General features: G+C 32.6%; 1 protein-coding gene across 3 annotated transcripts; it reads left to right on the top strand.

The window, feature by feature from the left end:
- The first annotated feature begins 6,362 nt into the window (after positions 1-6,362).
- On the top strand, positions 6,363-12,212 carry LOC124538050 (alpha-(1,3)-fucosyltransferase C-like). 3 transcript variants are annotated; one of them, XM_047115061.1, is made up of 3 exons: positions 6,363-6,532; positions 10,103-11,207; positions 11,749-12,212. In XM_047115061.1, the coding sequence occupies exons 2-3, from the start codon at positions 10,201-10,203 to the stop codon at positions 12,014-12,016; spliced, it is 1,275 nt and encodes a 424-aa protein (XP_046971017.1). In that variant the 5' UTR covers positions 6,363-6,532; positions 10,103-10,200; the 3' UTR covers positions 12,017-12,212. The 3 variants fall into 3 exon arrangements, with proteins under 3 accessions (XP_046971017.1, XP_046971016.1, XP_046971018.1); XM_047115060.1 differs by having other exon boundaries at positions 6,363-6,536; XM_047115062.1 differs by lacking the exon at positions 6,363-6,532 and adding an exon at positions 7,708-8,023.
- The last annotated feature ends 2,539 nt before the right edge of the window (positions 12,213-14,751 follow it).

Below are 14,751 nucleotides of genomic sequence, written 5' to 3'. Positions count from 1 at the left end.
TCATTATCATCATCATCATCAGCCTGATCTTGTCCACTGCTGGACACAGGCCTCTCCAAGTGCACGCCACTGTGGTCTTTCTCCGGCTACTCGCATCCAGCTTCTGCCAGCCGATTATGTTACTATATGATATTTAAAACATGTTAGTTAAGGTACTGTTGTGAATACTATCTCATTATTTTCTACGGCTTTCTAGAATTGTCGCAATTAAGGTGCAGTTTAACTAACTCTTAAGAGTTAAGACTGTTAGTCGTATAATTCCAATCATAAATAACAACGGAGTAGTGAGTTTCTTAACTCTAGTAACAAAATTCCGTAGGATTATAAATTCAACTTGTTTTGGAAATGAGGAGAATATCTTTTGAGTGTAGTTGTTTTTTGTTTTCTATTACGTTGAAATATTCGGAGACCGATTATAAATAAAGTAATAAATAAATATGGAACAAATTAACAGATATTATTCTGATCTCAATGTAAGTACCTAAAGCACTTGTGTTATGGAAAATCAGAAGTAACTAAATAAGAAGTATTACAAATACCCAGACCCAAGACAACATAGAAAACGAATGAACTTTATCCACATCGACTCGGCTTGGAATCCAATCCGGGACCTCGGTGCAGCCTACCCATGAAAACCGGTGTACACACTATTCGACCACGCAGATCGTCAAACCGAGTTCTTTATTGAAATGATGTGGTCATAGCATATATAATCGGTTTCCTTTTTAAATAAACAAATGATAATTATTCTTAATTCCTGGGTTCATGTTCCAGATAAGATTAATACAAAGTTATTTAGATTTCCCCTCATAAATATAAATATCAGCCTAGCCTGGTACATAGGCTTACTACTCCACAGAGCACAGTAAACAGTTGCTCTTGTGAGAGAAAGAGAAAGTGTGATTTTTTCCTCTTCATATAATAAAACGCTCGAAATTTAAATAATCGGGTAACGGTAATTATAACTAATTAATTGCGTGTTACTTTGAGACCACTTAATAATAACGAAAGCAGTGTGACACGCAAATTATTAGTAATAACTACCATTTATTAATCAGATAACGGCTTGGTTAGTAAGAACCGGATAATTGGAACAGGTAATAAGAGTCAATGAAATCAGCACTTGAATGCTTCATTCTTATAAGGAATTGTTATTTATGACGAAAATGGCTGTATATGAGATTAGTATACAGACGTGTTTTTGTTGCTTAGATTTCTTAAATACTTTCTAACATAAACTGTAGGAGATTTTTTATTACAACTACCCGCCACTACTACGCACGCTGACATGAAATATACTACAGATTTTTCATTGTTTCTTTACGATATTGTTAATGTATTACATATAAAAACCTTTCTCTCGAATCACTTTATCTATTAAAAAAAACCTCATCAAAATTCGATGTGTAATTTTAAAGATCTACATAGTATATAGCATAGGACGAGACAGGGGTAAGCGACTTTGTTTTATACTATGTACTTGGGTGGGTTTTGTGCAAATCCGTCTGGGTAGCAGACACTCATAACAAGTTTTAACGCCTAACAGTAATAGCTAGTATTGTTGTGTCCCAGATAGAAGGGCGATTGAGTCATTGTAACTCTAGGCACTAGGGATAAAACACAACATGGATGTGTTATAGCCCTTGAGCCTAGTGGTGTCAAACTCAAACTTAAATGCCTTGATTCAATATAGAAGCATTACACTTACTTATTGTTGGTCAAAATAATCACTACCACCGTTTCGGAAAAAGGAACACCCTAACCTGTAAAGAACCGGCGAAAGAAACTCAGCGGGTCTTTCTATTTGTAGTAGTTGTGCAATTTGCATGGTGGTGAAACATATAAAGTATAAAAGCCTGTTTTTATAAGGCAAATGTACTATAAAAAATCCTTCATAGTGGTGTATTTCAAGCGTCAATAGCGCAATGGTTACGGGTCATTCATAGTCACGGGTTATACGGGTCATCATGGCTACTGCCGATCCCCACTCCAAACACAAACGAAAAGCTTAAAAGGAGGGGTAAATAGATATTTTATTAATATCCTAAATAATGTGGGACATTATCTGTTTCCTTTTTTTTTCAATGAAAAAAAAAATAACCGTGTTATTTATATGAAGTTGTAAAGTGTTGTAAATAAGTTGAAAGAACATACACATACATAAAAGTAAAGTAACAGCCTGTAAATTTCCCACTGCTGAGATAAGGCCTCCTCTTCCATTAAGGAGAGAGATTGCAACATATTCCACCACGCTGTTCCAATGCGGGTTGGTGGAATGCACATGTGACAGAATTTCGATGAAATTAGACATATGCAGGTTTCCTCACGATGTTTTCCTTCACCGCCGAGCACGAGATGAATTATAAACACAATTAAGCACATATATATAGTGGTGCTTGCCTGGGTTTGAACCCGCGATCATCGGTTAAGATGCACGCGTTCTAACCACTGGGCCATCTCAACTCTTCTGGGTATCATACATACACGAATCGTATCCACGCTATCGGCACTAATTTTAAAATACGCAATATTCGATTTTATTTATTTATTATTTATTTATTATTATTTAACAGTTTATTAAAATTTGCCAGATACAGTACAGATACAAATATATAAGTCACAGGAAAGCAAAATTTAAAAGGTATGCTTATCCCTATAAGAGATTTCTTCCAGCATACCCAGAAGAGTGAGAATAGACAGAACAGTGAAAGGTAGACAGGCAAGAGTTTACAATTACAAAATAAAACTAAAACAAATACTAAACTAAAAATGAGAAATATATATATATAATACATTAAAGTTTACATATATAAATGCTTATAATATACATACATATAAATACATATACACTACTTAATATGCCAAAATTAGGATACTGATAAGAAATGCTCTTTTAACTTCTTTTTAAAAATGTGAATTGAATTAGAAGTGCGAATCGTGCACGGCAGAGCGTTCCACAAACGCGCTGCATGCACTGTGAAAGCGGAGGTGTAAAAATTAGAATTATGAGAAGGGATTTGTAGTAGGAGCTGGACATTAGGACGGCAAGGAGAACCAGGAGGATGCAAGAACTTGAAACGTTCTCGAAGGTAATTGGGATATAAGGGATTAAAAAGTATATTATAAAGGAGACATAGAACGTGAGTATCCCTGCGAAGACGTATAGGAAGCCACTTGAGTTCAGCTCGAAATCTAGAGACATGATCAAATTTGCGTAGACCAAAAATGAAGCGGATGCATAAATTTTGTAGCCTCTCAAGTTTATCAAGCAGTTCTTCAGTAGCGTCGAGAAAACAGGAATCAGCATAATCTATCAGAGGAAGCAAAAGAGATTGAACGAGAAGAGTTTTTGTTTTTGTAGGAAGGAAATATTGAAGAGGTTTAAGGGAGTGAAAAGAGAAATTAATCTTTTTACTTACCTCATTGATATGCTTGGACCAGGACAGGTCACTACTGAAAAGAAGACCCAAATTTTTGGCATGCTCGGTATAATTAATTGGTATGCCGTTATATGCCAAAGGAGGAATGCTATTTAAAGAGAGACATTTATGCATATACCGACTTCCAACAATTAATGCCTGCGATTTTGCGGGATTCACGACAAGGCCAAAACTGTTAGCCCAATTGTGAATCCGTTTGAGGTCTTCATTTATACCAGTAATAGCCGTAGTAACATCCACAACACTAAAGTGGCGATACAATTGTAGATCATCTGCATAAAGGTGAAACTTAGAAGAAATTACCGCTGATATAGTATTAATGAAGACAGAAAATAAAAGAGGGGATAGCACACTGCCTTGAGGAACGCCCGAATTAAGCGCGCTCCAATTTGAGCTTAATTCACCCAACTGAATGCACTGCGAGCGTCCTCGAAGATATGATTCAAACCAGATACACGCAGAGGATGACACGTTTAAAGATCGTAAAACGCATAAAAGAACATCATGATCTACCGAGTTAAATGCATTGCTAAAATCAAGCAATACAACTACAGTAAGTTGACGATTCTCCATAGCGTATCGAATGTCCTCCGTAACCTTTAGAAGCGCTGTAACCGTGCTGTGACCAGCTCGAAAACCAGACTGCCAAGGGCTCAGGAGACGATTAGACACGAGGTAAAACGCCAACTGTTCGTGAATGATATGTTCCAAAACTTTAGAAAGGAAAGGGAGGATTGAAATTGGTCTATAGTGTGAAGGAGAACTAGGGTTAGGTATTTTAGGTAGAGGGATAATGTGAGCATTTTTCCATACTGATGGAAAAGTGCAGGTATATATGGAGTAATTATACAGATGCGTCAGGACAGGAAGGAGCTCAGAGAGAATAGGGAGAATCATTCTGGAACAAATCGAATCACTACCAACTGCAGCTGATTTAATCGATGATACATGTTTCTTTACATCATCTTCGGTAACTGGCTGAAGAGAGAAAGAAGAACATTGCGGTAATACATGTTTGGACAAGTCCGAAATAGTATTTGATTTAATTACATCGTCCAAAACAATAGGAGATGTAGAAAAATGTGAATTTAAAGCATTGAGATCCACTAAATTGTCACCAGAAACGGGAACTTTACCAACACCGAAAGTTTTTACCGATTTTAATTTTCACCGATTTTAATTAGTATTTTTGTAACGTACGTTCACATAAACCATTTCAACTGTAATTGAGATGTGGAAATGCCTTAATGATTAAAACGAAGCACAAAGTAGGTTAGAAATGGCACGGAGCATCGGTGGATTTCCAAGAAAGGCAAAGACTGTCTGTTCGTTTAGTTATCTATGTTATATATCATGGGTTATTGCATTCAATTTATAAAAATAAATAAACGTTAGCTAATTTTATATGATCAGTTAATGTACATGTACAAAGTGGTAAATATTCAAAAAAAAACTTCTTACCAAGAAACCTCTTTCCATATAATAATATTCGTATATTTGAAAATTGTTCTTAAAACCTAGACAGTTTCTAGCAAGGATATGTGCCAAGGAGTCGAGATGGCCCAGTGGTTAGAACGCGTGCATCTTAACCGATGATTGCGGGTTCAAACCCAGACAAGCACCGCTGATTCATGTGCTTAATTTGTCTTTATAATTCATCTCGTGCTCAACGGTGAAGGAAAACAGCGTGAGGAAACCTGCATGTGACAAACTTCATAGAAATTCTGCCACATGTGTATTCCACCAACCCGCATTGGAACAGCGTGGTGGAATATGTTCCAAACCTTCTCCTCAAAGGGAGAGGAGGCCTTTAGCCCAGCCGTGGGAATTTACAGGCTGTTGTTGTTGCTGTTTATGTGCCAAGTGGTTGTGCTCTATATTTAACAGTACAAAATAATATAACAAAAATTAAAAGTATCTATGAGGGTTGTGAATATGTATGTCGGCGTGTCTATGTATGTGAGTTAATAGCCCTTAAAATGAACATTCCATTTCATTGCAGTTTGAATGAGTATTTGTATTATTAAAATTTCTTATATAATACATTTAAATGTGGCGTCTTGCCTGCGTAAGTGTTGTAGTAATTAACAGCGAAGGTATATTATATGGTTGTGTTTCAGATTCAGTGGCACCTTAAGCAACGTTCGTATTATTTGGAACTTAGACGTAGGTCAGGTGTACATCCTTACAAATATTTAATGTTTTCTCCTGACAAATTCTTAAAGACCAGAAATGGGTAGTCTTACACTTCAAAATGTAATGAAAAAGTGAAGTGTCCTGTCAAGTTTCGGTACTGTCATAGATATTGTAAAGTTGGATATGTCTTGAGATTTGATAACGCAGTCGTTTGGTTATGAAGACAATCTATGTATTTTATCGTTAACGTGCTAATGTATATTACTAGTAGTAGCGCAATATTTTATTTTCCTAATTCTTTCTAATATTACAAAAGCGAAAATTTGTAGGGATCTATGTTAGTTACTCTTTCACGCAAAAACTACGACATAGATTTAAAATTTAAAATACCTCGCCTAATTGCCTCCACTGGTGACGGGAAAGCTGGTTCGTTTTTTGCCCAGAGGATCGGAATTGCGATTCAACGGGGAAATGCTGCTAGCATTCTTGCCACCATTCCACGCGGTCAAGATTTATACAGTAACTAGTTTTAGTTCATATTTGTATATATTTAATGTTGTTAATTCTTATGTTAATAAATTTAGTTGTATAGCTTATACATTAAACATATAGGCTATAATGTATAAAGATATTGTCTCAATAATACCTTAGAACCAATCTATAAAACGCAAGCAAAGTTGCGGTAACTAGTTAAGATTTAAAACAAGTCCAATGGAACTTCTAATGGTATATGTTCTGTAACATATGTATGACAAATCCTTTATACATAGTTGGCAGAATACTAGATTCAAGGCGGTTTAGTGTTTAGCGCTGCGTTGTAAAAATAGTGTGGTTTTGTGTGTGAATTTTATATGCAATGGTTCATTGTTAATCAGGACATTAGCTAATCTTTATTTGTTTTGATAAGTAAAATGTTTATAAACCATTGTGTCGTTTTTATTTGTTTTTTATTATACGTAAGTATGTATATTTTATTTAATATAAATAATATTGATTGTTAAAATTTGTATCAGATCAGTGGCTGTATACATTTATACCTTCGACCTAGTGAGTTAAAAGACAAAACGCTTTTTAATATCATAAATTACAGTAACTGAATATAATATTTGTGAGGGGCTAATAAATTTAGATTTTACTCTAAAAAATAATATTAACATATGACAATAATATAGCAACAAACGCGGTTTATTTCCTGATATTTATTAAAGAGATCTGTGGTCTCTGCGAAAGTCATAAACATAATTATCTTAACGAAATTTGAAGAATAAAAAAAAAACGGTTTTTTTAGAAACCGGTCTTTATGTATATGAGGGAGTTATTTAGACTCGAATATTAAAAAAAAATAACATTCAATCACTTTATTTTTTGGATTCTAAAAAAATTAAAGTGTAACAAAAACGTACTTTATTACGGACATACTTGTACGGTTTTGAAATGGGCAGCATCATAGAAAAGTTGAAAACAAACGAGTATTTCTTTCTACAAATACTTGAAATGCATTAAAACATTTTATTTTTATGACCGTCTGTTATCTTGAATACGAGATTTAATTACTCGATTTGGACTGAGCGCGAGAACTATTAATCCTTAAATAATACAAGAATTTAATCTAAGCACACAAAAACATTGAATTTGATTTGTATGGGAAATATTAAATTGCACTACTTTTGTATGTGTGCGTAATGAGTTTGTTACCAAAACGTGTAATTAACCAAAAATAACGTCACTATCCCAATATATACTATTATTATTACTTAATTGATATTTATACAGATAAGGTAACAATAAATATCACTATAGTTATACATATTCATTTATTTAAAATTTTGTATTTAATGGTAAATAATCAATAATGAAATTTTTATTTTTATAAAGGACCTGAATATTTTATTTTTAGGGGAATAGAATTTCATAAAAAAATCCTATTAAAAATTATAATGTTCTGTTTTAATAAACAAATGGTGTTACGCACTTTATTTATCTAAGTACTTTATTATATTCCATGTCGCTATATATGAACATAGAAAAAAAATCGAAAGTCCAGAATTATAATTTTTCAATGCTGGATAGCAGATAGCTATGTCATAAGTTCACGGTCTATTGACCTTGAAAACGTCAGTTGCCGGGCGTGCGCCGTGCTAGCCCATGCTCCATCCGCAGAGAGGGGATAAAACCATTCAAAACAAAACAAACCTCAAATTACAACACGCAAACGCGAGTGAACACCTTTAATAAATAATAAAACCTATAATAAATTCAATTCAATGTTTATAATAGTGATTCCAGTGCTATTTTCAAGATATTATTGTTCCAGAAAATGATATTTCGAATTCATTGCGCATGCGTAAACATACCTTACTAAATTAAAAAGTCGTGCTAACGGTGAATCTGCTTGCTGTTCTTTTGGTTGGATTATACGGATACGGAATGTCATGGCGTAACAACAGGTGCGCTTCATGGTTTAAGAGCGAAAGTCGTGTAAACTTCTGGAGTATTTTATTTAAATATTTTAAGTATAATAAATTTTTTTGAATAAAAATTTTACCACAGATAAAAAAAACATTCGAAATAATTAATAAACTGTGTAATAATATAATATGGTTAGAATATAAATAAAAAAATATATTATTAATATAATATATATTAGTATTCCTTTATGTCCTTTTAGGTAGTGGGAATATTTTAATTTTAGTGACTTCAATTTTAAGTTTAAGTTTAGTAGCTTCAATTTGTTATTTTTAACATGTTCATTGGCATAATAACTTACTACCTCATCATAAATATGAAAAAAAAAAAGATTTATATAATAAAAGTAGGTTATGGAAAGTCGCGTCAGTTGAGTATGTGCATGGAATCATGACCCAAATTTCGCGGGCTTTTCGCTTTACCTTGACTACTCCTAAAATAAAAAAGTTGCGGTATGCCGTGTCAGTACTTACTTTTATACTTCAATTTATTTTTGTAAATTCTCGTCATATTCCAGATTTAAAAATTTACATATTGTCTGACGTAAATGCGATCGCAAATCTTATAGTAAGTTTATTCTACTGACAATAGAGGTAAATAAATAACTTTGGCCTTGAGTCCCCGTGAAATCACTGGTTGAGATATAAAATAATAATCTACGGTATTCAATTATTCATTCTGCATGTGTGTTTATAATAATAGTGTGTTAATAATTCGCGTTTGGAATTGTATCGAATATGATATCATAGCAGCTATTCTATTCAACAAAAAACTTGAATCTCACCGCAAAACACGATTGTAGAGTGTCACAATATGATAATTATGTGACATTTATTATAATAATTATACAATTTAAATCAAAATATACTTTATTCAAGTAGGTTTTTACAAGCACTCTTTAATCGCCATTAAACAACTAGATTATATTAAATGAAGCTACCAACGGTTCGGAAAGGAGAGTATAAAAATGGCGTATCACTTAAAGTGACCAAATTTCACGAGTGAGAAACGAAGTGAATTCTTGTAGAATCGCACTGCTGAACATTGAAAGTAAATTTAAAGATAAATGCTCACTTCCAATTTCTATTTTCAATTATATGTATCTAGTATCTTTTGTTAGAAAAGTTATTCTGATTATTCTAATAATGTAATTGGGTACCAACATTTTGTAAGTATAAGTTTTCTTTGCGTCATTTAGGCATACCTAATTATATTCATATTTTGAATTAGAAATAAAAATGAATTTAAGTTAAAATATTTATCATACCAATATTATGAAGCGGTTAGTTTAAAGATTAACTTTTTTATTGGTATTTTTGTTATTAATAATTATATAATAATTTTATAGTTTCAAAACGCATTTCGTAACTATTGTATGTTTATATGTTGTATATTATACTATGGTATGAAGAAAGATCATATTTAATATTTTTATGTTTCAATAGTAATGTAGTTTATATTTATTTATGTCCTAAGTCACACAGAATTTATTACACTCAGATAGTACATAACAATAAAGTAAAATTTAAATGGTTACGTTTCAAATTATGAAATAAAAGGCAGATAGAGTGAGAGTCAGGGTAACTACAGGCACAAGCGACATAACATCTTAGTTCCCAAGGTTGGTGGCACATTGACGATGTAAGGAATAGTTAATATTTCTTACAGCGTCGTTGTCTATGGGTGATGGTGATCACTTTCCATCAGGTGACCCATATGCTCAACCTATACCATTAAAAAATAGAGCGCCTGGTACATTATAGAATGCAATTTGATGCGACTCTTTGTTAATTCGTCAAAAGTACTGTAATTTTGAATATTAATTATTTACCTACTAACAACTTGTTATTTTTAAAATATAAAACAAAAACTTCTATCGACCAAATTGATCGTAAAACGACGTCAAAGGATTCATTACGTCATTGTACCGCAAACACACTTTCCATGCTCACTTCACAAAAATAATTCTATATATCTTCTGTTATAACGTTATTAGGCAATAGAACAAGATAGTTAAGCATATTTTTTAATGATACTAAAATAGCCTTCACTTGTTTCAGATATAACAATCAAAATTTCATCATTAATCCAAAAATACTGGCGAAAAACTCGTAGGAATCAAAAATTAACAAAGTTGCTCGAACATGACGCGAAGAAGATGCCTCGTCCCACATCCCTGCGCTTGCGCCTCCTGACGTCATTAAGGCAATTTCTCTCGATTAGATTACTCCTAATTATAACATGTATAAGCTTTATGATATCTGTTATTTGGATCCAGTTGATAGATAAGGATAATTTAATTATTGATAACGATAACTTAGTTAACGAAGCACTTGAAAATGTTGCTCGAGATCACAGATACGCAGAAGTGTATAGAAAGGTCGGTAGATTGCAAAAAGATGTTAAATACATACTCCTTTGGACTCCCCATAACTTTGCACCATTTTATTATTTCGGAGACGGTCAGAGAGCGTTCATCGATAAAAACTGTTCAAAGATAAATTGTTACGTCACGAGTGATAGAAATTTTTTTGACGGTGACACATCAAAGTTCGATGCGATCGCTTTTAATGGGCGAAATATTGAAACACTTACAAAATCGCGATTACCAAAAATCCGATCGCAGCGTCAAAAATTTATATACTTCAACATGGAATCAGCAGATAATTATCCAGTTTGCGATGATATTTTCGATGGCTTCTTCAATTGGACTTCGACTTACAGACTTGATTCAGATATACCATACCCATACATTGAAATACGGAATTCTGATGGAGAAGTTGTAGGACCACGAGAGAAAATGAATTGGGCTGTGAGCAGGACTTTAAATGATGAATACATAGAAACAAAATTACAAAATAAAAGTAAGGCTGTAGCTTGGTTTGTGTCACACTGCTCGAGTAGAAGTGGCAGAAGAGAATATGCTCATCAGTTAAGAAGAGCGCTACGTGCCTATGGATTGACGCTTGACATATACGGAGCATGTGGACCACTAAAGTGTCCACGGCATCAGAAGAACAGTTGCGATTCTATTTTAGAAAGTGATTATTATTTCTATCTTGCTTTTGAAAATTCGTTATCTAAAGATTATGTTACGGAAAAACTTCTAACAGCATTGCAGCACGATTCAGTACCGATTGTTCTTGGTGGAGCTGATTATTCTAGGTAAGTTTGTATTTTAGACAAAAAAAAAAATATCTATTGATTTTATCAAAGTGAGATGTACAAAGAAAAAAAGAATTGTAACGAGTTTGATGTTTCCATTGAAAAGTATGATAGTATTCAACACAAAAACAATAACAACAACAGTCTGTATATTTCCCACTGCTGAGTTAGGGACTCCTCTCCATTGAGGAGAAAGTTTATAACACATTCCACCACGATGTTCCAATGCGGGTTGCAATATACACATGTGGCAGAATTTCTATGAAATTAGACACATGCAGGTTTCCTCAAGATGTTTTCCTTCACCGCCGAGCACGAGAATTATTAACATAAACTAAGCACAATAAATATTCAGTGCTGCCTGGGTTTGAACCCGTGATCATCGGTTTAGATATACGCGTTCTAACCGCTGGGCCATCTCATCTCTTGGACTTTAACACAAATAAAAAATGAACGATCATAAAGATACTGCAGAAACTACATTAGACACAGATGATATTTCCAATAGTACTGATTTTTTACATGGTATTTTCTTTTACAGATTCCTTCCACCGAGATCTTACTTAAACGCTCGCACTGCGAAACCTTCTGCACTGGCAGATATGATAGTTAAACTTATGTCGAGTAAAGAGTATAATCAATTCTTTCTATGGAAATCGTCTTACACGTATTACGACCCGACCGAAACAAGTAACGTATGCGCTGTGTGTGCAGCTCTTCATAACAAGGAAATGTTTGAGAAACCAAGTGTTTATAGGAATTTAAGAAAGTGGTGGCTTCCAAACTATCAAGATAGATGTAAAACGTGATAACATATATGTATGTACATTCTATAGTTAATTACCGATTATATTATACATCCTATCACTGCCAAATATTTAAGATTAGTGGATTAAATTTTTAGTAAATCATAGAATTTCAATTATGAAACTTTTGGGGCATTTAGTGATCACTGCTGATATATATGATCATTGATCTTTTAGTTTGGTTTAGAACACTAAAAGAAGTTTTGTTGTAAAGAACGAAGTGTTGTCGTTTAAAATTTAGATTTTATAAGGTTAAGGTTTTACCTATAGCCAGAAGGAGTGAAGACTAATAAAGAAATTTGATTGGACGATAAAAGATGCCATTTAGAATATCAGATAAGTTATTCTTGGAAATTTGGAAGAAAAATCAAAGTAAGTATTATTATATTATAAATTATTAGTTTGAATAGTCTGTGGTGAATATAGCAGAGATATGAATGAGTCATATGGAAATTATAAATGAGAGGTTCGTTTATCTTACTCCTTCGATTGGACTATTCCAATGAAAGTATTATAAAAACTATATCTATTTTTTTTGAGATATTCTTTTTCATACAGAGTCGGAGAAAGCACATATCGATTTATTTTACTTTTTTTCTTAGTTATAGTCGACGAATCTAATTCTGAAATAAAAATTACGGGTGAATGAAACTTTTTAGTAATTAGAGACATAAAATTTTGGTCCCTTTTCATTTCCAACGACTTAATTACTATTGTTTTTACTTATATTCATTGTACTTAAATTATTAAGATGTATGTAGTTTTAGTTTGTAAATAATTATTTTTCAAGTACATTTGTAAATTGATTATGATGGGTGCTAAAATATAATTATATGTGTGTGTTATAATACTGTATAATATTTGTTACTGTGTGCTGCTTTATTGTACTTAATAATAATTAAAACACGTATTTTAAGTTTCGGGAATTTCCCACCAACGTTAATTTTAATTTTGTATGAGGGTAATTGTATGATTATCTATTCCCTAGTTTATTTTATAAAAAATGACATAAATGAACAGTGTCCTATATGTTACAAGAAATATAGACATAGTAATAATTATTATAATAAAAAAAACACATAAAAGTTCACAATTACAATATGACATGACATGACATGATATGATTATCAGACGTGCTAAATAGTCCAGTTAATAAATGTATAGCAGATACTATCATTGTAGAGCATATATAAAGCAACAAAAATGTATTTTATCGTAACTCTTGTATCACGACGCACAGTCGAGTTTGCGCAAAAAATAATTCAACCCTTTAATTAGACGGTGGTAAACGCACATAGGAAATCAAAGTCGACATTTTCAAGTATTGCTTTCCTAAGCCCTGCCCACAAAATATCCAAAAATAAGCCTTTTTCATGTATGTGAATTTAACGGCTTTTTTTGTAGAAATTTGTATGTAATAGTGACTGGACTAAAGTCGCCATATTTAAGATAATGTCCGACATTGCTTTCGTGAGACTTACCTCGGGTAGGATGAACTAACCCATGTTCAAGAAATAGGTATGTCAATAATAAGGCTTTTCTTTTCCACTAAAAAATAACATATTAGAGTCTTGTTTCCTTTACTATTTACGAAGCAATGACTTAACTGCAGTAGCTTATTATCAGGAGAGTTTTTGGTCCTCAGTGATAATTCAATACCGGATAATCGGATTACATACACATTTTGATAGCTCCAAGATTAAACAGAGGCTGTATATATTGTGAGAAGAAACATATATGGCAACGAATTGAGCTGAAAATCTCACAAATGTTTTATATGTGTGTGATTTTAGGCAGTATTATAAGTTTATTTGTTATGTGTAATGTAATTTTGATTACCCAAATAATGTTTAGTTATTGGAATAAATAAATATGAAACTAGAATTTTCAAACTTTGGTAAGGAACAATGTTTTTTTAAAAAAGGCTTAGTATGCATTGTATGAATGCAAAATGTTGATTATTATTTTTATCTATATAAATTTAGTTCAAGATTTCCATTGATTATAGTTAAGTGAATATTAGCTTAAGTTAAGTTATTACTAAGTAATTAAGGTGAACAAGTTGAACTCAATATTTTTACATTATTATATCCAGTGGCGGATTTACCAATAGGCTAAGTAAGCTGGAGCCTAGGGCGGCAGATTAAGAGGGGCGGCAAATTTAACCCAAATTTGTTATTATCTTACAGAAATTAAAAAAAATCTTGCATACACATTACGCCCGATATCCGTATACTCGTCACTACATAGCGGGTTGGAAAAATAATCTAGTAACTGACAGAAGTATCACCTAGTTTATAATCATAATAATAACAAGAAAAACCGATGTAATGAGGACGATAGAACACAAATAATAAATGTTGCAAAAAAAAGTAGGGGCGGCAAAAATTGAATTAGCCTACTAGCCTACAAGCGACAGATTTCCAGCCTTTCAATATAATATTGCTATTTGTCTTTATTATCTGTGTTACAAATAAGTTGAATTAGTCTTGGCTTATATTTGTATTCTTTAGTACCTATTATGTTGTATTAAACTGTGTTATTGTTATTTTTTATGATTTCACGAAAACATATTCATTTTATTTTCATAAAACAATGTTTAATAGTGTATCACATTGTGTATTAAGTGAGACTGTTCTTGAAACCATTAAAGCTCTTTGTACGTGTAATCTGTAGAAAACAATTCAAACTAAGATAATGTTACAAGGAAATTTGCTCTTATAAATAAACTAAAATGA

This window comes from Vanessa cardui, chromosome 19, assembly GCF_905220365.1.
Source record: "Vanessa cardui chromosome 19, ilVanCard2.1, whole genome shotgun sequence".
Taxonomy (NCBI): domain Eukaryota; kingdom Metazoa; phylum Arthropoda; class Insecta; order Lepidoptera; family Nymphalidae; genus Vanessa; species Vanessa cardui.
The sequence above is the reverse complement of the archived record's forward strand: the minus strand, read 5'-3'. Positions and strand labels throughout refer to the sequence as shown.

What these genes read in the sequence shown, in the direction of transcription:
- LOC124538050 (XM_047115060.1), top strand. Translation starts at nt 6,488, where the DNA reads ATGTTTATAAACCATTGTGTCGTTTTTATTTGTTTTTTATTATACGTA. An exon ending in TTGTTTTTTATTATACGTAA is followed by an intron (nt 6,537 to 10,102) that starts GTATGTATATTT and finishes CACTTGTTTCAG; the next exon opens with ATATAACAATCAAAATTTCA. An exon ending in GGTGGAGCTGATTATTCTAG is followed by an intron (nt 11,208 to 11,748) that starts GTAAGTTTGTAT and finishes TTTCTTTTACAG; the next exon opens with ATTCCTTCCACCGAGATCTT.